The following is a 24,768-nucleotide window of genomic DNA, read 5'->3' on the forward strand; positions in this document are numbered from 1 at the left end:
AGACATATACAATAATCGCAGTAAGTAATTCTGCAGGAATCCGTTGGCTATCTTTAAAAGGCCAGCTAACGAGGGGTGTTATCTTACTCCTCTCCAATCCCTCGGTTACAAAGCTACCCAAAGTAACTGTACTTACGTGCCTCTCGGCGCCGGGACCCAATAACGGCGCTCATCCTGTTATCAAGGACCTCCGGATCGACGGGGGTGTGGACCGAAAATAGCCTGGGGCATTTGGGGTCATGTTTCGATAGAGTATCTGTGAGGTGTGCTATTGATCGGTTGGCCGAGTTGGAGACGCAATACGCAGTGGCGATGTGGCTCTCCCATGTCCACTCTGCAAGCACGGACTCCGAACCCCTCATTAGGTTGCTTATATCTATTGGGATTGGTCTCAGCAATTCAGCTGTGGTGATTCAGTGATCACCATCTGTTGTTCTTCTTGTTTTGAGAGAGTACGGGGCCCCATACTCATATCGGACTACACATCACCATGCCTCCGATTCAACAAAAAGCATTAATCAATGTTGACCTGGGGGAAGCTGTACGATTTCCCCTCTTTATCCTTTAATAGCTGAATTGGAATTGTTTGGTTGACGATGATAAACAGTACGGCAACTGGTCCCTCGGACCCGACCTCGAGCTCCTCCCCATGATCGATATCGCCAACGTCGCCTGCGGCTTCCACGGCGGCGACCCCCTGATCATGATGGATACCATCCGCAATTGCAAAGCCCACAGCGTCCGGGTAGGAGCACACCCGGGCCTACCGGATCTCCAAGGTTTCGGGCGACGGGAAATGAAGCTCTCGCCCGAGGAATTAACGGCGATCACCATCTACCAAGTCGGAGCGCTGAAGGGCTTCCTGGACCGTGAGGGCGTGCCTCTTAACCACGTCAAGCCCCATGGGGTGCTGTATGGGATGATGTGCCGGGACTATGAGGTAGCCAAGGCTGTGATGGAGGGGATTCCCAAGGGCGTTCCGGTGTTTGGTCTTGCGGGGACTAATATGGAGCGTGCTGCCAATGATTTGGGGATTGAATTCTGGGCCGAACTTTATGGTGACGTCAAGTATGATTCGCGGGGAATGTTGGTGATTGACCGTAAGAAGAAACCGTGGGATCTGGGCGATGCTGAGAGGCACATTCGCCAGCAGATCGAGGACAGTTCGGTCACGGCGGTGGATGGGACAGTGGTGCAGTTGCAGTTGAAGAACTACCCTCTGTCCATGTGCTGCCATTCAGATTCGCCAGGGTGTTTGGACATTGTCAGCACGGCACGGAGGGTGGCAGACGAATTCAACCAGAAGAATGGACATAAATAGGAGGCATTTGTAGATAGCAACTATAAGTTATAAAGAATATCAACAACATTTGATATGGTGTAAACGGCAATGACGGTGGAATGGCCATGATATGGCGTGGTCTGAAATCGCAAAGTCGTGGTGTTTCCACTTAGGCATTGTAGCCAACTATAGTATGTCGCTAGCGTCAACACCATGCCAATTTGGGATTTAGTGCGTGGATACTAACGCGAACCTCGGGAAGAGGTGATTGGCCGCAGCGTCTTAGTGTCGGTTACCTATAGTCGTGGCAGCGCTTCTGTCATCGGTGGAAATGGAACATAAAAAGCCAAGTGTATATGCTGCAGACCTCACCCTTGAATGATTTAGAGATCGAAACCCCCTACCAAGTACAGGATGGTGTTTGACTGGAATTCGTTCATCCGAGAGCCGGATCCGCAAGTCCAGGCAGATCTTGCAAAACCCACAAGAGATAAATTGCGAGAAGCTCAAAATGCCTTTCGAAGGTTGTTATCCTTTCTATCTACTTATTTGTGACTCTCTAGTTGACACTCTGGCAGATTTGTAAGCCATCTTAATCCGCCAGAACTCACCTATTGGCTCCGATCCGAAAATCTCTCATTGAGAGTCATTGAAGGCTTTTTTCGCTGGTATCATGAAAATCACAACTTAAGAGTATCAGTCAGGCTTTCTCACTATGGTTCGTTTCTGGAGAATGTAGGTTCGCGAAGAAACGGGAAACTCACTACCTTTAGAATTATCGCGGAAGGTGACCTATGTAAGTTCCAAGTGTAACTTCTCCAATTCGCCAGATTGTTGAAAGACTCCAACTGACTTTCAAAGCTGACCTCTAACACCCTCACCAACGAGTGGAGCCTCGATAAGGGTGCAAAAGAACAACCCCCTATCAACATTGACCATCTTTTATTCACCACACGGCATCTGTTGGCTGTGTGCGATCTGGCCTTTCCCACCTTTCGGACCCTAATTCAGTTGAATTCAATGCGGAAAATGATGTGCTCCTCAACGGCCCGGCCTGGGACTTTGATTGAGTCTAATGCGCATGAAAATGTCGGGGACGCCCTGAAATGGAAAGACGTGGCACTTTCCATGGTGAAACATCCTGAAGATCCAAATCGCCGCGAGCTCCTTATGAGAGTCAGGCACAGACTGCTGAAGAGACGACGGAATAAAGGAGTACCGTGAGTAAAGTGACATGTTGGATGGGTAGTGCCACAGCTTCTGATTCGACTTAGCCCCACCTTCACGTATACCGAGCGGAACGATAGCCTAGGTCTTTGTGTCATTCAGGACATACTTACGTTTGCATTCTACGATGACGCCTTTGACAGCCAATATATCAAATCTCTCAGGGATCTCTGGCGTTTCACGGATGTTCCAGAGCATCGCCTTAGCACTCCGATCCATTTCAAGAAAAAAGTCTCCGGGAAGTCTGTATCCTTAAGAGGTACTATGCGAGACAAGGCACAGAGAGTTATTATAGATCCCGTCCGACCTATGAAGTACAAACAAGCGGAAAAGCCGGAGAAAGCCGCGAGCGGGTTAGTCGGCTTTGAAGACGACGGTACTTTTTATAAATACCGTAAAGGAGCGGCTATGCAGATAAGTGGCCTTGGAGGATCAGGATTGCCTTAACGAAACAAGGGTTAACCGGAATTTATAGGACATCTCGATGAACATCGCGAAACTTAGTTATGGGTCAGAAGGATGGGAAATTGTTCGCCAACTATGTGAGTGTTGGGGACGACGTCCAATCTGCCTTCATGGAGACCCCGTCTAGGGACGCCCTACTCCGTCTCGCGTGCCATGCAAGCCTCACACGCGATGCTTCCGCCCCAAATGGCTTAGATATAGCACAAAAGAGTGCCATTGAATTGGACCCATATTTAGATAGATTGAAGGAGGCGGTCAGTTCGATTCGAGGCGCCCTTCTCAAAGATTTTGGTCGGTTAGAACTTGCCAAGAAGGCCGGAGATGAGCGCCATCAGGAACTCCGAAGGCTTCAGACCGTCACCAGGACACACCGAAAACGACTCTTCGAGGCCACGAGAAAGAAGAAACGCAGGGAATTTTTCGAAGATATTGGAAACCGCATCATTGAAGGCAATCACGAAGGCAACCCGATCACTTTCAATCTCGATTTTTCCTATGTGCAGCCTGAAAGAACGGCTCTTGCCGAACTCGAATTCAAAAACAGAGATACAGACTGCATCGATAGTGCAATCTTAATTGAAGATCGCGTCCGCCGGATTCAAAAAGAAAGCACCTCTTTATGAATATCGAAATGAAGCAGCTAACAGCTAAGAATATGAGTAAGTTTCAATTTGCTCTAGCCCCCTCCCTGAAAAGTGGCAAGTAAACAACTCGATGAGTATTCAAAAACAGAAAAGCTCTGTTAGAGTAAAAGCAAACAACGCCAAGCCTTTGAAGGATGCATGTTTAAACAAAAGTAAGCCGCAGAAATTCAGATTAGCTCATAGTTGAAGAATTAGGATCAATGTAATGCTCAATTTGGCAATGTCCACTCATTTGTGTTCGAGTTTAAGATAGGAAAAGAGAGTCCCTCAGCGGGACATGGTGTCAACTTGGAGCGAAATTCACCCTTCCCATGGAAGATAATACATGGCATTCTTGTGCAGCTTTGGGCCACATCACTTATTGTGAGTATTTGTAGGTCGAACGTGTCATTGTGAACCCTCGCAAATCACCGACCATCATCACAAATTTCGGCAAGCATAGAATCGGTGTATTGATGGACAAAATCAACTACTCCCGTTGAAATGTCGAAGAAAACGATGAAGGGAAGTGAGTTATCATTGAGCAATTGCTGGCAAGACGAATAAAATGTGTCGGGAGTCATGTGGGATGTACATGTGCACATTTTCCGTGTCTGTCTCGTGATGGAAACCGTTTTGCTAGAGGGCTCAATGTTGGGCGGAAGGAGTCTTGGTTCCAGTAAGTCGGGTTGACCGGTACAGGATTGGACTCGGCGATGACAGGAATAGCAGGTGACTCAACAATCATTGGCTCGGGAGGATGATGGGAGCAGTGTGCTCTCCTTTCTTTTGACTCAATGTCATCTGACGCAGGTTGGTATACATCGTTAGGTTTGGATGTTTGGATATTTGTTATGTTACATTTTTCAGGCAAATGGGATCTGTGCTCATCATGCGAGACCAATGGATGCATCCTCGAACAAAGCATCCTTCTGTTTGGCCATCATCGTTCGTTCTTTCAGAAGCCTCACTCTTTGCCGCTTCGCCTCTTCCAGATCAATGGTATCATCTGCTTGTTCTCTCACCATGTCACGTAGCTCAACAGGAAGTTTTGCCAATGCTCGCTCCAGCACCTTTTCTCTCTCCTTCCACCAAGTGTCTAAATTACCCTGCACAGGTAGAAAGAAGCCTGAGCCTGAGGCCTCACAGAAATCCGAGCTATTGAATTTCTTTGTGCCCGGGGTGGCTCCCTAAAATCTGTGTATGGGACTCGTATGGCATAGAAAGATGTATATCAACCTATAAAAAGTGAGCATCGACATAGCCTTCATATCAAGTCATAAGGAAAACATACTTCTATCGGTGAATTTTGAGGAAACTACAAAAACAAGTGGCGCTAAACTAGGAAGGTGAAAATCAAAGCTAAACAGACTTTCACCGTAGCAGTCCGATATGGTGTAATGGTTAACATCGCCGTCTCTCACACGGCAGCTCGGGGTTCGATTCCCCGTGTCGGAATCACTTTTTACTTTTTTTTTTTTTGATCCATTGAATGAATGGATGCGCCTCCTCTCTTCTTTCTTTTTTTCTTTCTCTTTTTTTTTTTTTTTTGGTTCGTGATCGAAAGGTATCTGGAAATGATACCGTTACAATAGTACTCGGATCCGGACATGTCACTCTGACGAAAACCATATCATATATACTACCAGAACCAATCGACCCCAAGATATATATATCCACCAAATCTACATACACATATTTAAGCATATAATGACAGATCCAGCCGAGCCCCCAAACTTCCACTCCCCAGCCAACATCTTCCTCCAAAAAGAAGTCTACCGTCTAGGCTCCCAACCAGGCCTCCGCTCTCTCCCTCCCAGCCCCGAACGCGACTTTATCACCCTAACCTGGGGCCCTGTTATCTACCGCACTACATACGCCCCGGAGTCCCAGCGTCTCATCTTACTATACCTGCGCGGCCTGAACGAGACAATCCGTAAATCCCTCTCGCGTGTTCTTGAGGGGAGTTCTGAGCAACTTGCGCGGCTTGAACAATGTTACTCGTCTAAGGTGTTTAGTTCGCAGGAGACATTGCATGGGGTTGATGAGGGGTTCGTCCGGGATGCATTTCATGATTGGAAGGTTGCGCTTTCTGTACCGGCTATTGAGTTGCCGGTGCGGTTGAGGGTGTGTATGTTGATTGACGATGCGGTGCTGGCGGCGATGACGGGGATTGTGGATGAAGCGGCGAGGGAGGTCGAGGATGTGGATATCTCACGGTGTCCTATTAAGGTCATTGAGGAGAACTTTCCGGATGTGAATCATCCCGAGTCTGTCTCGGCTGCTGACGATGAGCCCTATTTCGGATCGACGACGGTGGTGCTGGGTGCGTTGGTTGAGATGTATGATGGGTTGCGACAAGGGAAGCTGCTGGCAGACTACCATAAACAGGGGCATGTATATCTCGGTGATGGGAAGTGGAAATGACATTCCATTGTACTATAATGTATAATATCATCGTGTACTTTACTCCAAGATCTAGAAGGCTTCATAGTATCTACATCCTGATTGGCCGGACTGATAAAAATCACGTGCTGATAAAACTTATACTCTCCAGACGAATCTCCAGACGAATCTCCAGACGAATCTCCACGCCTTCATCCTCTCTCCTCAGCCATACCAATGCATCATCGGCACTGTCCCTCTTGATGGCTTCCTTAACGAGCTGGCAGCCCTCCAAATGGACGCTTTTGTCTCCAGGAAAAGGCCCCGGTTGGGCCGCTCGCAACCATCGGCACCACCGGCACCCGTAGCCACGTCCGACGAGGAACTGACGGAGGTGAAGTTGGCACTGCTCTTGTCCATTTTCCCTAATGTGACACAGGAGGCTCTGCTGGATACTTTAGTGTCATGCGGTGGCTCCGTTGAAGGGGCCTCGTCAATCCTCTCGACACCGCAGCAGCAGCAGCAGCAGCAGCAGCGAGAAACAGCCAGCACCGAGTCCAAAGCAATCACGACAACCCCGAAGAAACGAGCAATCCCTTCCGGAATCCAAACATCCCTCCTCCCACACATAACACCCTCCCCAAAACCCAACACCAACCTCCCAATCCCAAAAAACCCCCAACGACAACAACCCCTAACCCGCAAAGGCCGCACCCTCCACCTCTACACACCCCAAGACATAGCCTACCACACCCCCTGCACAATAATCCACAACTTCCTCCCCACCCACACAGCAACCGCCCTCCTCCAAGAACTCCTTTCCGAATCCCCACACTTCTCCCGCCACAAATTCCAACTCTTCGAGCGCACCGTGCAAAGCCCGCACTCCGCTAGTGTCTACGTCTCCACGCCGGAGGAATACCGCCAACAGACATCTGAGTATACATACGGTGGAACATACCGGTCGAATGTCCGGCAGATCACGCCGCATATGCGCGATGTCTCGGGCAAGGTACAAGATGCTGTGAACGAGGAGATAAGGAGACGGATTCGGGACGTTTATCCCCGGGGAGAGAAATTGAGGTATCAGTCGCCGAAGATGTGGAGGCCCAATGCGGCGTTTGTGAATTGTTATGATGGGCCGGCGGAGAGTGTGGGGTTTCATTCGGATGAGTTGACGTATTTGGGGCCGAGGGCTGTTATTGGGAGTTTGAGTTTGGGGGTTGAGAGGGAGTTTCGGGTTCGAAGGGTTGTTGCTGGTGCTGATGCTGATGATGATGATGGTGACGACGATAATGATACAGCAGCGCAAAAGCAGAAACAAAATGCACGCGCAGACGCCCAGGGCCAGATATCCATTCATCTACCGCACAACTCCTTTTTGGTCATGCATGCGGAAATGCAAGAGGAGTGGAAACATGCCATAACCCCGGCCCAGACTGTGAACCCACATTCCGTATCTGGGAATCGGCGGATAAATATCACTTACCGATGGTATCGAGATTCACTTCATCCAAGGTATACCCCGAAGTGCCGTTGTGGGACGCATGCTATCTTGCGCTGTGCGCAACGGAAGCGAGAAACTAGGGGTAGATACATGTGGATGTGTTATGCAGGCTATGCCCCCAGGGGTAAAGGATGCTCATTCTTCCAATGGGCAGAGTTCGATGATGATGGTGAACCATTATGGGCGAATAAACCAACTGAGGAGCAGGCTCCTACGTTGACCAACTTTGTAGCTTCACAGCCATCAGGCGACAAAGTGTAGATAAATAGAACACCTTGATTCAGTAACTTTTAGTACTTGCATCGAACACAAGACCAACAAATCAGACTTTCTCACTAAAACTACATGATAATCCATATTCAAAACATCAAAGGATACCAGACAGCGGTCCTCTCAAGGTTCCAACGACGCAATCCCAAACTCATGTACATCACGTACAACCATGCAAGAACTCTCCAATTGAACGATATTGTGGGCAGGTAACAATGTATGCCTGTACTCGAGCCGTGCGGACATGATGTGCTGCGTGATGTCATCATGGGAAAAGTCCGTCAGTAAATCTTGAAGTTGTGTCATGACTTTTTCGACAGTGGGATGGCTGTTGTGGCAGGTAGTGTTTCCATCAGTCACCTGTAGAGGCTGTCTGATCAAAGCCGCGGGCACTCTGACCTGAACAGGCACCGTCCATTTCTCCCCCGGCCGTAGTAAATCCAAATGGCACTCTTCGAACACGGTCTGTACTTGGCACCGATCACCAGCAGCGATACTCAGCTTCAAATCCGTCACGACACCCGGCTCAACTCCAGTACGCATGTGTTCGATCGCCGTAGAGATCTTGTACCTCAACACGGCTTCTTTTGAATTTGCATCGTAGCTATTAGTATCATAGAAGATGTGCCACCCAGAAGGAATATCGGATCCGCTAAAAGGGAATCGAAAATGTGGAGATATAGTATGAAAGCCGATTCCTCTGTCCGTCGCAGGAGTGAAGAGTCGCACCGAAGGGGATGCTGTAACGAAGAATGCATGACAGACTGCTGGCCGGTCACGAAGATAGACAGTCTCCGATATCTGCTGAATGATTTTCTGCAACTCGATCTTTCTTGACCGTTGACCAGTGAGCTGATGGAGCGAAAAAACATCCATTGCGATACGGGCAGAGTCCAGAGAATGCACGCCTAGAGGAAGAAGCAATCCAAAACCGTCTGCAGAGTCTTTGTCGATATAGGAAATGGCAAATCGATCGTCAACAGCAGTCAACGAAGACACAATAGCCAACGAGCTGGCGACTATCTGCCGTAGCATGCTGATATGTATGTGAGGTCTGGTTCGGTTAGATATTGACTCGGAACATTGCCGAAAAGAGAAAACTTACACAATGTCCAAAATAATCACAACATCCAAAGGTGCAGGCCATCCAAGGTTAAAGGGTTCATTAGAGCTGGCCTCTGCGGAGATGTTCACCGTAGCCCATATAGAATCAGGGCCGGTGCCAATGATAGGGGGGTTCGCGGCAGTGTTCATATCGATTCCAGTAATGGGAATAGTTCGTGGCATCAAAACATCAGCTTTTTCGTGGATCAAAAAGTCTGTCGAGGGATAGGCAATTGGCCCTGAATCTTTCTCGGCGGTAACGTTCCCGTTGTACGTCTTTGAAGCAATGGTCGGATGCGAATCGTCGGGACCGTTTGTCTGATCAAAGGAAAGGCGTCTCATTGTCGAGCTCCAGGATTTGAAACTCCAACCACTGAAAAAACGCGACTTCGACTCTTTTCGATAGCCGGTCTCTGGGAATGTTTGCCTATCGGTCTTCTATGAATGTCAGTGGGATCGACAAGAGGAGCGATGGTGGGTGCGGTACTTCATCAAACCTCCTGGGATAGCTGACGGATTGGCCTTCACTATCTCGATTTTGGCTTGATAGTGCATAGGCTCGACTTCTTTTTCGGATCTTGATCGGTTCAGAGTCATCACTAAGAGGGGGTGGTGGTGGTGGTGTCGTCGAACATGAAGAGTCACTTGAAACCTGCCGCGAATCCAAACGTAGAGAAGAGCTTCTGCAGGGAATCGAGGGATAAGACGATCGTGATACCGAACGGATTTCATGCTTGGAGTTCGATTGCGTCTTGATAACCCGGAGGGGCTTCGGTATGATGTCTTCCATTGGTGAGTATAGTTCGTCTGGGAAAGGGAAGGAAGACAAAAAACAAGCCACGGCGTAGAGTTAGACTTGTTCCCTTGTAAGGACAGGGTCACCGTACACAGAAGGGGTCGCCGAGAGTCCAGGCGTTTCGGTCGAACTGGAGGAAGTGGGATCTGAGTGCTTCCTCTTGCGCCCTTTGAGTCCTTTGAACCAGCCGAAGCGGATTCGTGGGCAACAGGAGCAGCGAGAAGACCTGGAGCTCCAGTACTCTGAGCAGGCAATCGCAACAGCAAGACAGCAACAGAGGACGACGATGGGGACCAGAACCAATGCGATCACGAGGGCGGAGGTCTTGACACTGAAGGATACAACTCTTGGCATATTGAGCCTGCGACTAAGAGAGTAAAGTAGTAGTATGCTCGGATGTGGATGGAAGAAGAAGAGGACGTCGGGAATTTGGGAAGACACAATGCAGTGATTCCGGGAAGGATGCATTTCGTGCAAAGAAGGAAGGTGCAATATTGTTGGATTCCGAAACAGGAAAGAGCAAGTACGCGACAGACAAGGGAAACCTCAATAGATCCCGGGTATAATGATACAGCTGAAACAGAAACTAGAATCATGCAATTATTCGTGTACCTCCTCCGTGCGAGGAATGATCCTCTCTTTAATCGAAGCCATACTGGCATCATCCATGCGAGAAAAGCGTATCTGCAACCTGATATCAGCAAACCGAACTCCCGCAATACTGAGGCAATCGCGACCCATGAACACACCATCTCATCGCCCACCGCACGAGCCGAATTCCCATACAACATGGGTTCCGAATGGCTCGCCTCAACCTCACTCCGAACGCGCTTGGCCCATATCCCATCCCAATGCCAGTCACCAGGGAGCCTTGTCTGTGGACTCCCTCGTTTGGGGTCGCTCTTCGTCGCAGAATTACTGCTACCTCTATGGGCCCTCCACGCATGCCACGCGCCCGGATTCCCAGCAGCTTCTAGCGTCAGGAAATCAAGAACCGACTCATCTTCGAACGTCGATCGGATATAATCTAACAGTTCTGCAACTGGTACCGTCTTCCTCGGCTCGGGACATTGCTCTGTTGTCCCATCCTCTCCTTGACCTTTTGCAGAATCCGTCTTATCGTTTCCTTGGCTTTCCCTCGCAGCAGTTGCTTCTCCCAATACTGGACCACGACCCTGGACGCTTACCGCCCTCGAAGACGCAGTTGATACCCCGCTTCTCTTCGCTCTGCCAAACCAATGTGGGAATCCATGGCGGAGGCTGAACCCGCCCGGTGATAAACGCTCTTCATCAGTCGCGCTGACAGGGTCCTCGGTCGATGCATTGGTGCTAAAGGTATATGTGGTAAGAGGAACGATCAATGGGTGGAAGACGTCGGTAGAGAAGGTCACCAGGGGTGGGAGATCGGGATAGGAGGTGGGGAAGCGAATTTGGAATCGGAGCACGGCAGAAGCATAGGGGCCTTTTCGAGCACGCAAGACGATTCAATTAGCCGTTGGACATTATTCCTCACTTCAATAAACATACCAGAACGAACAAAGAGCACACTAGACCAAAGCGTGGGATCGCCCGGCGTGAGGCTCACGTAGACACCAGGAGGAGCGGCATGTTTCAGACTTGCGCTGGTTTGGCGTTAGTACACTGGATCTCAGGATCGCGTAGAAAAGACGACTCACAATTCAAGAAGTAATTGGTGTTTCCTCAGAGAGGGGATATTGGGTAGTCTGGTTGAGGACATGGTGCTGGCCTCGATGTTTGTTAACGATCAATCATCGCCGCGTTGGAGATGAGCGGCCACGCTTTGGCCGGCTTATCTTATCGCACTATCAGTAGGCCTTCAGTACTACTACGAATACTTATAGAAAGTTGATCCTCAGAGAATGTTGAATTTTCCTTGCTACGGGCGTGGAAGTGACATATATAAGAATTGATATAATTATGTATGTACTAAATGCGAATGACAGAACAATGCACTAAGAAGTCAAGTCATAAGAGCGCCAATACTAGGCAAAAACGAAGAAAGAAACTTTTATCATGGTCATAATTTGTACTCGTCAAGATAGATGTTAGTGATTCATCTCCTGGTTATCCATTCCGTAATACTGGAAGCCCATGCCAGAAGCATCAGGCGCATGGGTGCCAGGTTGCTGCTTTGGGCTGGGTATATCAATCGGTACCGACATCTCATTGCTAGCAGGGAACGCCGGCAGATCCAGAGACTCAGGCAACTTCTCTATATCGTCCGAAAGACCAACATCTTCGAGACCCTCGAAGGTAAGACCTTCGAGTCCATCTTGCAATCCGTCATAGCCCTCGTCAAATTGTTGCATGAACGGCGGATCGAACTCCATTTGCGCAAAGGGATCAACGGAGCCGCTGACGGGGGTGGACAAGGACGAGATACCAGCCGAGTGAACACCTCCCCATTCGCCTGAGGTCCTGGGGTTAGACGCTGTTGGAAAGGCTCCAGTACTACAGGCATAGCTTCCGGATGAGCTCCCAGGGGCGCTTGCGGCGGTAGATGATCGACCAGTGCGGAGTGCTGGGCTTTGGAAGCCTGACGAACTGGCGCGGAGGCTGTATGGATCTTGTTGGTACATTGTCCTTGCGAAAGAGTTGGTCTCGATGGGTGGCTGTCGCAAACTACCCTGGGCTGCAAATGGTGGTTGCATCAGATTGTCGAATTGGATATGCTCGGAGTTAGGAATGAGTCCAGTATCGCGCTTGAGTGCGCTTAGCCAAACAGGGTTATCGGCACCAGTCTGGTTCCAGGGATCATCGTTTCCGTATATGATTCTTCGAGATTCGTCTTGTAACATGTGGTCGGTAGGACTGATGCCAGCCGCGAGGCTTTTGTGGACGTAGGCCGTGAGTTCGAGTTGGAGACGATTATAGCAGTTAGAATCATCAAGCCTTCCCTTGAGACCTGTAGAGAACTCATTGAATGAGCTATCTGAGGGAGCCATAGCATGCGAAGTTTTGAAAGGGTTCGGTGTCTTTCTCTCGTGACCAATTAGGTACGGCGGCACCGCGCTCTCAACACGACTTTGCACAAATGGCTCGAAGCCCCAATCGCCCTGCCAATGTGCCATGTCTGCGCCGTTCTTGAAATGTGCTGCCAAGTGGTCAACTCGTTCTTTCCAAGTGGTGAAGGTTGTCAAACAAAATCCGCAACGGGATTTGATTTCTGTGGTGATGCTGCGCCACTTGTCCATGGAATGGTGGAACTTCACATTGTGCATCAATCGTAAGTGCTGGTTAAGATGGTCTTTGCGGAAGAAAGTCCTCTCATGAGGCATCTTTTCGTGGCACAGGCTAAAGTCGTGAGATATCAAATGGTCGTCGTCCGGATCGCATGCCATACAAAACACGCAGCGACGTGTATCATCAATGATCGCAGTACCACCCTCGGGAGAGCATGTCCATTTCTCTAGAGCCAGATGAAGAGATTTTTCGTGCCGTTGCCAGTCGTACTTTGTCGGGAAAGAGTCTGCACAGAATGTGCATTGGAAGATACGGGCACTCCGGGCCTTTTGCTGAGCAAATTCATTCACAGGAGCAGAAGCCTTGCGACGACGTCGACGATCCTTCCTATCCATTGAACCGAAGGATCCCAGGGAAGATCGGTGGGAGAAAGCAGATGCAAAAGAGAAGTCAGACATAGAGGAGTGACTGGTTTCGAAGCTGCTGACTGAGTTGGATGCAGGTTGTCGATTGGAATTGACAAGGCTTGATTCATCGTTGCTAGACCCCGTTTTTCGAGAAAGGGAACGTACGTGCCCCGCCGGCTGGGACGGTCGTGGTTTGGAGGGGTCCAATGGGGTGGTCATCAGGGCGCGAAGAATATCAGACTTGTCGGCAGGTTCATTTTCTGGTGGAGAATGCTTCCATCTTTCCATTGGTGTCATGAGGGACATGTCGGGTTCTTGGCTAGGAATATTTTGAGCCGGGGAGGCACTATTTGCAGAGCGGACCTTGCCGCGCCGTCTGGCATTGGCAAGCCAGTTGGAGATCTGAGTCCTCTTCAATCCTGTGCGCTCCTTCAATTCCTCTTTCTCCTGTTCATTCGGATAGGGATGCTCGCGATGGTTATACAGCCAAGTTTTCAGGACGCGAACCGCTTCTCGGGACAATCGAGCATTGTTCTTCTTCGACCGTGCTTCCATTTCCTCCGGCGTCAACACACCAGTAAGGGACTTCATCGCCCGCTTCCCAGTCAGGCCGCCTGTCGGAATGTCCACGTTTTCGGAGACGGTGTGTAAAGTGTCCAAGAACTTGCCAGGCTTTTTGGTGGTATTGAAACTGCATTCGCGGTAAAGGGAGATGCAGCATGTGCAGGCCTTCTGCATCACACCCCGTCTCGCAACAAAGCAATCCAATCCCATCCGCGCGCAGAAATTGCAGGGTTCCTTGGTCCGAACAATTGGAAACATTCCAGTCTCCGAGGGAGGTTCGACAGCATCTGGGACCTGCTGCTTGGTGACGTCCTGCTCTGGAGGGCCATTGGGAAGCCCCTCCAGCGACTGGTCCAACATAAGCGAGTCTTGACGGGCAATGGCGTCGATTTCGTCTAATTCAAGCTGATCTGAAGCCACATCATCATCCTGGGTAAAGGAGTCGTGGGAGGCACCTTCGAAATCGAAGTACTCCATTACTAATCGACCAAACCGAGGGAAACCAAGAATCAACCGTGCACTGAAACGATGTGAAAAGATAAAATGAGAAAAGAGTCAGACAGCACGAATAGAGAGGAGTAAAGGTATAAAAAGCATACCGGAAGTACCTTTGGGCGCCGTGGAGCAGCTAATCGGGGGAGGGTCCCCTACGGAGTATGCTTTTTTCTCCGGAGTACGGAGTAGCAGCGAACCAATCGTCTACCTACCCTTTGGAGGTATGTAGGCGTAGAAGGAAGATAAGCCCCGTTTTTCTGCGTCGAGTCATCATCTTTTCTCCATTGACCTTCGTTACTGGCCGGAGATCGTACCAAACCGTGGTTTAGTGGATTGATATCAGGTGACCTGCGCGCCCTTCGAATGACAACGCCATACCTGTTTAGGTTTAGGGCCACGCCTGCGGAGATTCCTTTGACAGGGAACAGGCGTGATTCACTGCTACGATATCGGAGGCGTTGATAGCATATTATGCGGTATGAGCTGAAGGAATGTGTAGCTTGCAAGGTATACAACAGTTCAATCCAATAGTGAGGTCATTGAGCATGAATTGCCAAAGTTGAGGTTCGTCTGTCAACTTCTTAATGCGGTAAGCATACTCCGTACTCCGGCCTTGGGGTTGCACTCCGTAGAGCCCATTAGCGTGGAAACTATCCATACTGTGTAGATAGATGTACCTATAGGAATTGAAATATGAATATCGATCTCTTATCAATTGATCCCAGATTCTCAGGATCAGTGTGACTTCCCCACACGTGATATTGCGGGGCTACAATGACCACTGCCTAGAGCGAGTTAGCTGATATAGGAATCCAGAGCAAACTTTTACTATCAGGTAAATGTTTATCCCAGTTCAGTATGTCATTTGAGACGAAATTCCCCGAATCGTTGAGATCTTATGGAACACCCTGCCATCTAGCGGTTTTCTGCGCCATGGGCATTATCACGAGTCTAGACCCTCAGGAATATAAGATGAACCTACTGTCACAGCAGGATTGATAGCATGATGTTTATTTTTGCTGAGTACCTCCCTGATGGCATGCTTTCTCGAGGCAGGATTTGCTGATACCGTGGGACTAAAAGTGAGCGACATTGTTTTTGATGCCAGCCACTTCACAGACAGGGAACGAAGAATCGAAGACCGGGATAGTATGAAGGCAATGGTCCGGTCTTGAGAAAACCCTCTTCATATGGCATAGGGACAACTTCTCTGCCCTAACATACTCGACATACCCGGCTTAAGTGACCGGGTTTGGTACCCAATGCTTTACACTTTGCCTATGTCGAAGGGTACTCTGGATCCAATCCGTTTTACATACAACTATTTTTGAGAGACGAAAAAGGTTTCCGTATTCATATGTATGTCTCTCCCTCTCTCATTATCATGGTCAATAAATGGGTACCCACACTGCGTCACAGATATATTTCTACGGATCATAACACCGAAGTCACGAGTATGAAAGATAAAAAGAAACAATTTTAAAAACTATTCTTCTCAATTACTACGGAGTAGCTATGTCTCCGCCAATCTATTCTGTAAACTACCAGGACACCGTTGCGGTCGGGTAGGGTGAGGTCATTGCATCTGAACCGAGGTCTCTTATCCCCGGGTTCATGTTCTTTGCTTGAACTTCTTCCTCTACCTCTACTTCTACACGACAACCACCATGCATGTTGGCCCACTCATGAATTGGCGCGGATTTTGAAAGACACTCAACAAACCCAACATAAGTAACTGTCTGTCGCTTCTCTACTGTCGTCTTTTGATCCCTTCTCGGCCTTTGAACGCGAATCATGCTCCGCTTCCGCACCGAGGGCTACAACGGCTGTGCGGTCAAATACTCCCCCTTCTTCGATAATCGGCTGGCTGTTGCGGGATCAGCTAATTATGGGCTTGTGGGAAATGGCCGACTGTATATATTGGAACTGACTCCCAATGGGATTGTACCGGTGAAATGGTTGTTATCTATCCGCGCTCGCTGTCACCGTCCCGCCGCTGACTTCAACGGTTATTGCCAGGTTCACCACCCAGGATTCCCTCTATGACCTCGCCTGGTCGGAAATCCACGAGAACCAGGTCCTCGCAGCATCCGGAGATGGCAGTATTAAGCTCTTCGACAACAATTTAAACGACTTCCCCGTCCAGAACTGGAAAGAACACAACCGCGAGGTCTTCAGCGTGGGCTGGAATCTAGTCGCCAAAGACCGCTTCTGCTCCTCCAGTTGGGACGGTACTGTGCGCGTCTGGTCGCCTCACCGTCCCCAGTCGCTCCTTACACTCCCTACGCACAGTTGCACTTACTCTGCCGCCTTCTCGCCCCATTCTCCCGACATCCTCTCCTGCGTCACCTCCGATTCCTACGTTCGCATCTTCGATCTCCGCACCCCCGCCTCCGCCTCCAACCATCTCTCACTACAGATTCCGATCCATGCCGCGCCCGTATCGCCCATACCGGGACCACCGGGCGTTCCTCCCGCAGCATGTCCCCCATCCGAAGCGCTGACGCATGACTGGAACAAATACCGTCCGTCTGTCCTGGCGACGGCGGGCGTCGACCGTACTATCCGCACATTCGATATCCGTGCGCCACAACAGGGCCCCATGGCCGCGATGATTGGACACGAATATGCCGTCCGCAAGCTGGCCTGGTCGCCGCATCTGTCCAACATTCTTCTCTCGGGAAGCTATGACATGACCTGTCGGGCGTGGAGTGACGGGTCGGACGCTGGGATGGGTGACCTGGATACAATGCGCTCGGGACCCGCTCCGTCTATGGGTATAGAGTTGGGACGGATGGGCCAGCATACTGAGTTTGTGACGGGCGTGGACTGGTGTATGTTTGGGAGCGAGGGATGGTGTGCTAGTACGGGGTGGGATGAGAGTCTTTTTGTGTGGGATGTTCGAGCAGCTATGGGAGCATGAACCGCTTTGGATAGATAGATTGCCGTGAGATACCATATATTTTATTGGGCATTGAATGTTTAAGTTTTTCAATACAGCTTTTAGTTCAAGAGGTATCCATTTGACGTTTTCAAATCTATACTGTCACATAATTCATAATGCGGTATTTATCCCTCATACCATCACTAACACATCGCTTTTGGGGACGCAAACCTCCGATCTAGAAGCATGTAGCTCCGGGTATAACGATCGCGGCGCCACCCAACCCTGATAACGAATGCCAGAAACAAGACATCTCATCATAAACTCAATGATCATAAGAGACAGCTTATTTCGCCAATCTCGTCTCCACCTTCTTCCTCTCCGCATTCCGCACATGAGCAATCTCATCCCTCGTAGAATCAAACGCCACATGTGCCTGGTTAAACGGATTCTCATCACTCTTGTCGAACTCCTTCCTAATGAGATCGATCCGCTGCTGTCTCCTAAGACCCGGGTTCTCCTCCTCAACCTCGGGCATGCGACGCGCCTCATACGCAGCATACGCAGCCTTGAACCGCCGCTCCGGGTGCCGGTCGATCTTGGAGGAATCCTTGTTTGTGAGCGACAGGGCGTCCAGCGCGTTGTCGATACCGGTGGCGTTGAGGGCACTTGTCTTGCGGTCGGCGGGGGAGTCGTCGAGCTGGCCGAGGTCGAGGCCGCGGGACTTCTTGGGGGCTGCTTGTTTGGTGCCCTTGCCGCCCTTGGAGGGCTGGGATGCTTCTTCTTCGGCGAGTTGGGCGTCGCGTTCGGCCTTCTTGCGAGCTGCTTCGGCTTTCTTGGATTCGGCATCTTCTCTGTTTTGTTGAGGGGTTTGGTTAGAGGTCGGGTTCGAAGTAGATGTATGGTTGCGACGGGCTTACTTCTTGGAGTTACCCCCCTTGGCTCCCTTCTGCCACTGCTTTTCCTCTTCAGCTGCTCGCTTGGAATCCTCGGCTGCCTTCTTGCCTGCGGCCGCATCGGCTTTCTGTATCGCACATCGTTAGCTTTTAGTCACATTGCGCGGTAGAACACAGGTACGAAGAGTCACTGGAAAGCGGGGGCGGGGTTGAAGAAAAAAAAAAAAAAAGAATAAAGGAAAAAAGTAGGGACATACACGGGCCTGGCCAGCGGCCTTCTTGGAGTTCTCGCCAACGTTTTTCTTGCCTCCCATTTTGGCTGGTGATATTGAGTAACAAAGTGGTGTCGTGTGCTCAAGGAAAGAGACAAAACAAGATGTTGTGACGGATCGGACGAGAATCCTCTATGAGCTCCGGCTCCGGCGGCGGGATGACTAAAGCGTGGATGGCATGTGATTTGGGAGCCCTATGGACGATCTGCCAGAATGAGGATGTGGATTGTTATTCAAGCCTCTAGTAGGCGCTTACTATGACCTCTACATAACATATCTTCAGTTTTCGAGGTCAAATAGCGCTCTTTGCATGCATCCGCAAAACGATGCCCCTTTAAAACTCGCCGCTAGCGCCGCTCCGCTCTCCGCCTTTCTCCAACTTCCGCTCCGTGAATCTCGCATCTTTAGCTCTTCCCTTCGACTGTCTTCGATAGCCAGCTGGTGTCGTCTCGTTGCTGATCTAATTCCGTTGGAATTGCTGGCTCATTTCGATTAAGACATATGTTATTATGTTATAGTCATTCCGCCATGCAGTTATTCCTCAGACTCCTTCTCACCCTTTCCTTCTTCTGCATCCTCCCGGCCTCGACGGAGCATACATCGAACTGGGCCGTTCTAGTCTCGACCTCCCGCTTCTGGTTCAACTACCGCCATCTCGCCAATGTCCTCTCGCTGTACCGCACCGTCAAGCGTCTCGGGATTCCCGATTCGCAGATCATCCTGATGCTGCCTGATGACATGGCCTGCAACCCCCGAAACGCTTTCCCGGGAACCGTGTACAGTAACGCAGACCGTGCGGTGGATCTCTACGGAGACAACATTGAAGTGGACTATCGGGGCTACGAGGTGACCGTTGAGAACTTCATCCGTCTCTTGACCGACCGTCTGGACGAGGATGTACCGCGCAGTAAGCGACTTGGGTCCGATGCGGGGAGCAACGTTCTGGTGTATATGACCGGGCATGGTGGTGACCAGTTCCTGAAGTTTCAGGATGCGGAAGAGATTGGCGCATGGGATTTGGCGGACGCGTTTGGTCAGATGTGGGAGAAGAAGCGCTACCATGAATTGCTGTTTATGATCGACACCTGCCAGGCGAATACGATGTACACCCACTTCTACTCGCCCAATATCGTCGCGACGGGATCGAGTGAGCTTGACCAGTCTTCTTACTCTCACCATGCGGATAATGATGTCGGTGTTGCGGTGATTGACCGATGGACATACTACGTGCTGGAGTTCCTCGAAACCCAGGTGACGAGCGCCAACTCGAAACTGACGCTGGGTGACTTGTTCGACTCATATGACGAGTCCAAGATCCATTCGCAGCCAGGTGTGCGGTGGGATTTGTTCCCCGGCGGCGAGCAGGAAGGCCGTCTCCGAACTGTGGTGGACTTCTTCGGAAACGTCCAGAACGTGGAAGTGGAGAATGCAAATGCCACCGATCCAGGCTCGCTTCAAGAGGATCTGGTTGAGATAGCACGGCTGGTAGAGAAATGGCGCAAACGAGACCAGGAGTACCTGACGACCCGCAGCGATGCATCCAACCAGAGCAACAGCGAGGCACCCCAATCCAGTACAGAGTCGCGGACCCTATCCTCTTACTTTTCGCAACGCAAGAATGTCGGGCCCGCCAAGATGGATGAGGAGAATTGCTGGCAGAAGCGGTTCGTGGGGGTCTCTGTGCTCGGTGCATGCGCTGCCGCGTGGTTTGCCGGATCGATATTGGGCAGGACCTGACCCGACTTACACACATAAAACCATCTCGATCTATGCAATCTTCGACGGAAATTGTCATATTACCTTAATGGGAGTACTGTAATGCGCGTAAGGTGTTTGGCGTTGATGTCCAGAATCATTATACCCTTTTTGTACAGATAACACTACAATTCATGTACTATTCTTCTATTTCCATCGCATAGCCTTATACTATTGAAGAATTGAATCAAAACAATTCATCGCCATGGGTATTATTGAACCATGAATGCAGCAAAGGGCGGGGCTTGGCGGTGTTCTCCGCACGTGCCTCGACGCGTCGCGAGTCTTTCCCTTCCCATCGCCCCGGACAGCGTTTGTTATTGATACAATTCAATCACTCTCAATTCACTAAACCGAACTGCCAAAAACGAAGACGGGGACGACGAGCCTGGAAGGGGGAAACCCGGGTGACAAGCGTTTTCCTTTATTATATCTACATACAAACCTTATTGCTTTATTCCGCGCTTTGCTTCCTGGGAGTCAGTCGCTCACTGACGACTCCCTGGTTTTTTTTTTTTCGCAATGTATCTTCCGCGCCAACTCATATCACATCTTTACCTACAGCTCCTCCGATCGCACCACCCTCTCTCCCCTCCCGTGCTGATTCTCGTGGCCCTCGAACCGGACGCCCTCTGTGCCTGTCGGATTTTCACGGCCCTACTCAAACGCGACTACATCCCGCACAAGATCCAACCGGTAGCCGGATATGGTGATCTCGCTCGCGCAGGCGAGGAATTGGTCAAGCCCATGCAGACCAAGAATGGGGGCGCCGGCGGCGTCGTGGTCTGTCTAGGGGTGGGTGGTTTGGTGGATCTTACTGAGATCCTGGCGTTAAGCGATCCGGAGGACGAGGTGGAGGATTTGGGGGAAGTGGAGGTTTGGGTGTTTGATGCTCGACGGCCGTGGAATTTGAGCAATGTGTTTGGGGGGCAGCCTGTGGTGGGACAGGAGGTTGATGTGCGGGCTCGTATGAATACGCGCGGTGTTGACAAGGGATGTATAACGCCTTCGTACGCGTCTGGGAATGGGGGTATTGTTGTCTACGACGATGGCGATATTGAGGAAGAATTGGGCAAGGAGCGGGAGGCATATTCGGCGCTGTTGGATATGCCGGAGGTGGACGATGATGAGGAGGGGGATCTTGGGTCTGATAGTGAAGATAACGATCAACCAAGACCAGGGAAAAAGCGCAAGTCATGGTCAGGAAGAGAAGATGAGGATGAATCTGACGAAGATGACGGGCCGCCTCGTCAACGGAGGAGAAGCAATTCGGTGCGAATTGGATCTTGCGTGTTTGGTCGCGGGGTTGTGCTAACCGTGTTTCATAGGGCTCGTCATTCCTCATTTCATCTCCTAGTCGCCCACGACAGCGTCCACATGATTCCTCGAATTCCTCACGTTCCGTTACTCCAACATCAGATTCACCATCTCCCGCAGAACCTAAACAGTCGTCGGCTCGTTCGCTGAAACGGCGTCTCATCCGAATGAAACGAAAACACGAAAGTATACTCCACACCTATTATTCTGCCGGAACATCATACTCGGAACCTATATCATCCCTCGTCTACTCCCTCGCGTCTGAGCTCGGTCGTGAAGATAATGACTTGCTTTGGTTGGCCATCGTGGGTGTCTCTAGCTTGGAGCTCAGTGGTCGTACAATGTCTGGTGTTGGCATCTCCAATTCCTCTGAATCTGGAGGATTGGCCGGCTGGGGTGGAGAACGAGGCGAACATATCCGCCAGATCCTACGAGACGAAGTACATCGATTGAACCCACCAGATCCTTACGAACGAGATCGAGATCTTCGGGGAGAGATCAATGGCGTTATCCCTACAACGGCTAGGTCACCGACAGATAAATCCATCCGTCTTTCTCCAGAACCCCGATTCATTCTCGTGCGGCATTGGTCATTATATGAGAGCATGCTTCACAGTCCATACTTGTCATCACGGTTGCACGTATGGACCGAGACCGGCAAGAAACGGTTACATAAACTTTTGGCGAAGATGGGTATTAGTCTGAGCCAGTGCCATCAGAACTACACCCATATGGACATGGAGCTGAAACGGGTGTTACGACAACGGCTACTCAAATATGCCCCCATGTATGGGCTGGATGGGTTAGTTCCCCAGGAAGCACCAGGACACGCCACCTCTCGCGAGGGATGGGGATTTGTCCGCTGCTGGGGCTGGAAGGCATGTCTTTCTGCTACTGACGTTGGTGTTATTGTCGGTGCTATCCTGGAAGTGGGACCGGAGGAGCTTGCCGCCGGTTGGGATACAAGACGACTACCACGACCGAGGAAATTTAACGACGATGCCAACGTCGATGGGTCTACTGAATCCGACCTATCCAGCCTCCTACCTCGGTTCTGGAGCGCATACGATGCCCTATCCCTCACATCTGAGTCTCCTACCCTCCTTCTCGAAGCGCTTCCCTTAGCCCAACATCTCCACCGCGCTATCCTCCAAACTGGCACATCGTTACTTTCGAAACACCAGATTCGACATTTGCGAGCATTCCGCATCGCGGTCGTCAAGGACGGGCCAGATGCCAAACTGTTCACAAATCCGGGGGCACTGACTAAGCTCGCACTCTGGATTGCCGAAGCCATTCGTGTGCAAGAGCGGGAACGAAGTGACACCGTCAAAGTTGGCAAGAAGCGCGCCGCGGGGACTCCCCTCGTTATAGCTGGACTGGACGAGGACCGAGACCTTTACGTGATCGTTGGAACCGGCGGAGGTGGAGGTGTCGTTGACTTTTCTGCTATGCACAAACGGCAAGAAGAGCGCCGGAAGAAGAAGGAAGCTAAGGATAAGAAGCAACGAGAACGATCAGAACGCCGCGCAAAGCGTGCTACAGAACGGCTTGAACGCAGCGAAACTGGTGAAGAGGACGAGGAAGAGAGTGAAGAGGAATCGTCATCCGAGTCCGAGTCCGAATCCGAAGATGAACAGGATCCGCGCGCGGACAGACATCTCTTGCGGAATCGGTTCGGTATTGCGTTCCAGGAAGTTGTGCAGGAAACCAACGCGCGCGTCCGGATCGATAGCTTCGAGCACTGTGTGGTCGAAGTGCAAAAGGAAGATCTGGGAGGGTTCCTCGAAGCGTTGAGTTTCCGCAGTGTTGTTGGTTGAGCCTTTTACTTCTGTTGCCATTGTTTCATCACTTGCCAATTACCTTCATTTGCGTTGTTTTTCATTGTGTTTTCATGCATGGGATTGTTGGTTGGGGAGTCGGACAGCAAAGGAAATGGTTTCTCAAGGGAACAAAATGGGATGATATGTGTAATGACCGGCTGCAATCTTTGTTTTTTCTTTTTCTTGTCTTTTATCCTTGGTTTGGGGCTCGATTCCTTTCATTTGATTGTTTTCTTTTTTCGTCCTGCATTTGCTGTTGCTTCTACCGGCCAGCAATATTTGCATCCTTGTCACTTTGTCTTGATCTTGACCATGATGGTTCTTGCATATTGTATCTGATTTTCTCACATACAATGTTGTCTTCTTTCTTTTCTCTTTCATTCCTTTCTGTTTATAGCCGAGAAGACCCCGGGCTCTAGCATGACCTTAATAGACTGAATAAGACTGGTTTCAGATGATAGCAGATGGCTAGGGCTGTATCCAGTATCATCGTGAGGATTATCCTGACTGAGCTGTACATAAAGAGAACATGTCTTGTTTAACTGAGGGTGCTATTCCACTAGGGTTCTTGCATGTATCCCGGGCCAACCACACCGCTCGCCTCTCATTCACTTTGCCAGTGTCTTAGTACGCTGCATCTCCCTCTTTCTTTTTCTCCTCCTTCTCCCTTCTCTCTTTCTCCCCTTGCTCCTCGCTCTCTCTCTATCATCTTGTCTATTATCTCATCTTACAACCGGTCCATCGTCGATCATCGTCATTTTCCAGCCTCTAGCCCAAATCGTCACCCTTCTCACTCATTCTACTGAGCAACTTCCGTCGAACATGGGGGGTTATCTGACGGAAGAGAGATGACCTGCATGGGATATCCTCGCTCTATAGAGCATGTGCGGATTGTTTCTGAAAAGATCATGCTAGGATTGGATTTTCTCCATGAGCAGGGAATTGTCCATTGCGGTAAGTAATGGCGCGTTCAAGGGCATTGCTTTCAAGATGGCTGACCTTGATATAGACCCGCAGCCAGTCAACGTTCTTTTTTTAGTTGCAGACATTGAAGACAATCAGGAGTTCTCGGAATCGCTAGAGTTTGGTCATGTCGAAGAAGGAAAGCATGATGCTAGTGTCCTGAAATATCTCATGATACCACAACGGCGTCGGGCTGAATTGGGCGAGATAGATGCATCCAAACTCGTGATCAAAATTGGACGTCTGAGCCAAGGCAAGGCACATCTGTTGTCACCTCAAATTTACCAAGAGTCTCACATGTAATTACAGCGGCAGACATCGGAGCGCCGGTCAACCAGAAACGACCATCCTCGAAAGCCCTAGCCTCGTTTGACCCAATCAAGACAAGCACACAGGATGTGAATCTGAATATCTGGACCTTGGGCTGCCTAGTACGTCAACTTTCCTATCTTGAGATGCATATGGTTCATCTGACTCTGTGTAAAGTTATCCGAAATGGCGATAAACCTGTCCCTCTCTCTTGCAAAAT

General features: G+C 50.2%; 11 protein-coding genes and 1 non-coding gene across 12 annotated transcripts; 8 read left to right on the forward strand and 4 right to left on the reverse strand.

Annotated features, from left to right (window-relative positions):
- Positions 1–30: 30 nt before the first annotated feature.
- ASPGLDRAFT_42803 (LamB/YcsF family protein) lies at positions 31–1,595 on the forward strand. The gene is made up of 3 exons (XM_022545672.1): positions 31–541; positions 608–1,468; positions 1,530–1,595. The coding sequence occupies exons 1-2, from the start codon at positions 491–493 to the stop codon at positions 1,319–1,321; spliced, it is 765 nt and encodes a 254-aa protein (XP_022404425.1). The 5' UTR covers positions 31–490; the 3' UTR covers positions 1,322–1,468; positions 1,530–1,595.
- A 402-nt stretch (positions 1,596–1,997) lies between these two features.
- ASPGLDRAFT_63861 (uncharacterized protein) lies at positions 1,998–3,597 on the forward strand (the record flags this gene model as incomplete). The annotated part of the gene is made up of 5 exons (XM_022548719.1): positions 1,998–2,000; positions 2,144–2,502; positions 2,557–2,927; positions 3,014–3,330; positions 3,364–3,597. 5 exons carry the CDS (start codon positions 1,998–2,000, stop codon positions 3,595–3,597), a joined length of 1,284 nt encoding a protein of 427 aa, XP_022404426.1.
- A 1,386-nt stretch (positions 3,598–4,983) lies between these two features.
- On the forward strand, positions 4,984–5,055 carry ASPGLDRAFT_t22. The gene has a single exon. It is a non-coding gene; the product is annotated as a tRNA-Glu (tRNA).
- A 183-nt stretch (positions 5,056–5,238) lies between these two features.
- Positions 5,239–6,088, forward strand: ASPGLDRAFT_42808 (uncharacterized protein). The gene has a single exon (XM_022545673.1). The coding sequence runs from the start codon at positions 5,308–5,310 to the stop codon at positions 6,022–6,024; it is 717 nt and encodes a 238-aa protein (XP_022404427.1). The 5' UTR covers positions 5,239–5,307; the 3' UTR covers positions 6,025–6,088.
- A 97-nt stretch (positions 6,089–6,185) lies between these two features.
- Positions 6,186–7,833, forward strand: ASPGLDRAFT_42809 (putative CUE domain protein). Its single transcript, XM_022545674.1, has one exon. It carries the CDS (start codon positions 6,278–6,280, stop codon positions 7,748–7,750), a length of 1,473 nt encoding a protein of 490 aa, XP_022404428.1. The 5' UTR covers positions 6,186–6,277; the 3' UTR covers positions 7,751–7,833.
- A 49-nt stretch (positions 7,834–7,882) lies between these two features.
- Positions 7,883–9,653, reverse strand: ASPGLDRAFT_32226 (uncharacterized protein; the record flags this gene model as incomplete). The annotated part of the gene is made up of 3 exons (XM_022544148.1): positions 7,883–8,813; positions 8,865–9,301; positions 9,351–9,653. 3 exons carry the CDS (start codon positions 9,651–9,653, stop codon positions 7,883–7,885), a joined length of 1,671 nt encoding a protein of 556 aa, XP_022404429.1.
- Positions 9,654–10,086: 433 nt separating this feature from the next.
- Positions 10,087–11,410, reverse strand: ASPGLDRAFT_42810 (putative ubiquitin-conjugating enzyme). Its single transcript, XM_022545675.1, has 4 exons — positions 11,336–11,410; positions 11,187–11,281; positions 10,409–11,121; positions 10,087–10,343 (listed from the first exon to the last, which is right to left on the reverse strand). Exons 1-4 carry the CDS (start codon positions 11,395–11,397, stop codon positions 10,260–10,262), a joined length of 954 nt encoding a protein of 317 aa, XP_022404430.1. The 5' UTR covers positions 11,398–11,410; the 3' UTR covers positions 10,087–10,259.
- Positions 11,411–11,599: 189 nt separating this feature from the next.
- On the reverse strand, positions 11,600–14,632 carry ASPGLDRAFT_164212 (putative homeobox and C2H2 transcription factor). The gene is made up of 2 exons (XM_022542571.1): positions 14,434–14,632; positions 11,600–14,354 (listed from the first exon to the last, which is right to left on the reverse strand). Exon 2 carries the CDS (start codon positions 14,309–14,311, stop codon positions 11,726–11,728), a length of 2,586 nt encoding a protein of 861 aa, XP_022404431.1. The 5' UTR covers positions 14,312–14,354; positions 14,434–14,632; the 3' UTR covers positions 11,600–11,725.
- A 1,491-nt stretch (positions 14,633–16,123) lies between these two features.
- Positions 16,124–17,252, forward strand: pex7 (putative peroxisome biosynthesis protein (Peroxine-7); the record flags this gene model as incomplete). Its single annotated transcript, XM_022539940.1, has 2 exons — positions 16,124–16,290; positions 16,349–17,252. The coding sequence occupies 2 exons, from the start codon at positions 16,124–16,126 to the stop codon at positions 17,250–17,252; spliced, it is 1,071 nt and encodes a 356-aa protein (XP_022404432.1).
- Positions 17,253–17,559: 307 nt separating this feature from the next.
- Positions 17,560–18,423, reverse strand: ASPGLDRAFT_32230 (DUF1014 domain protein; the record flags this gene model as incomplete). Its single annotated transcript, XM_022544149.1, has 3 exons — positions 17,560–18,067; positions 18,134–18,237; positions 18,367–18,423. 3 exons carry the CDS (start codon positions 18,421–18,423, stop codon positions 17,560–17,562), a joined length of 669 nt encoding a protein of 222 aa, XP_022404433.1.
- Positions 18,424–18,827: 404 nt separating this feature from the next.
- On the forward strand, positions 18,828–20,327 carry ASPGLDRAFT_42815 (GPI-anchor transamidase). Its single transcript, XM_022545676.1, has one exon. The coding sequence runs from the start codon at positions 18,910–18,912 to the stop codon at positions 20,116–20,118; it is 1,209 nt and encodes a 402-aa protein (XP_022404434.1). The 5' UTR covers positions 18,828–18,909; the 3' UTR covers positions 20,119–20,327.
- Positions 20,328–20,658: 331 nt separating this feature from the next.
- ASPGLDRAFT_118932 (cell division control 45 family protein) lies at positions 20,659–23,273 on the forward strand (the record flags this gene model as incomplete). The annotated part of the gene is made up of 2 exons (XM_022540001.1): positions 20,659–21,408; positions 21,465–23,273. 2 exons carry the CDS (start codon positions 20,659–20,661, stop codon positions 23,271–23,273), a joined length of 2,559 nt encoding a protein of 852 aa, XP_022404435.1.
- Positions 23,274–24,768: the final 1,495 nt, after the last annotated feature.

The sequence above is a fragment of the Aspergillus glaucus genome (assembly GCF_001890805.1).
Source record: "Aspergillus glaucus CBS 516.65 unplaced genomic scaffold ASPGLscaffold_3, whole genome shotgun sequence".
NCBI lineage: Eukaryota > Fungi > Ascomycota > Eurotiomycetes > Eurotiales > Aspergillaceae > Aspergillus > Aspergillus glaucus.

What these genes read in the sequence shown, in the direction of transcription:
- ASPGLDRAFT_42803 (XM_022545672.1), top strand. Translation starts at nt 491, where the DNA reads ATGCCTCCGATTCAACAAAAAGCATTAATCAATGTTGACCTGGGGGAA. An exon ending in ATGTTGACCTGGGGGAAGCT is followed by an intron (nt 542 to 607) that starts GTACGATTTCCC and finishes GATGATAAACAG; the next exon opens with TACGGCAACTGGTCCCTCGG.
- ASPGLDRAFT_42808 (XM_022545673.1), top strand. Translation starts at nt 5,308, where the DNA reads ATGACAGATCCAGCCGAGCCCCCAAACTTCCACTCCCCAGCCAACATC.
- ASPGLDRAFT_42815 (XM_022545676.1), top strand. Translation starts at nt 18,910, where the DNA reads ATGCAGTTATTCCTCAGACTCCTTCTCACCCTTTCCTTCTTCTGCATC.
- ASPGLDRAFT_164212 (XM_022542571.1), bottom strand. Translation starts at nt 14,311, where the DNA reads ATGGAGTACTTCGATTTCGAAGGTGCCTCCCACGACTCCTTTACCCAG.
- ASPGLDRAFT_42809 (XM_022545674.1), top strand. Translation starts at nt 6,278, where the DNA reads ATGGACGCTTTTGTCTCCAGGAAAAGGCCCCGGTTGGGCCGCTCGCAA.
- ASPGLDRAFT_42810 (XM_022545675.1), bottom strand. Translation starts at nt 11,397, where the DNA reads ATGTCCTCAACCAGACTACCCAATATCCCCTCTCTGAGGAAACACCAA. An exon ending in CACCAATTACTTCTTGAATT is followed by an intron (nt 11,282 to 11,335) that starts GTGAGTCGTCTT and finishes ACGCCAAACCAG; the next exon opens with CGCAAGTCTGAAACATGCCG. An exon ending in TGTGCTCTTTGTTCGTTCTG is followed by an intron (nt 11,122 to 11,186) that starts GTATGTTTATTG and finishes GTGCTCGAAAAG; the next exon opens with GCCCCTATGCTTCTGCCGTG.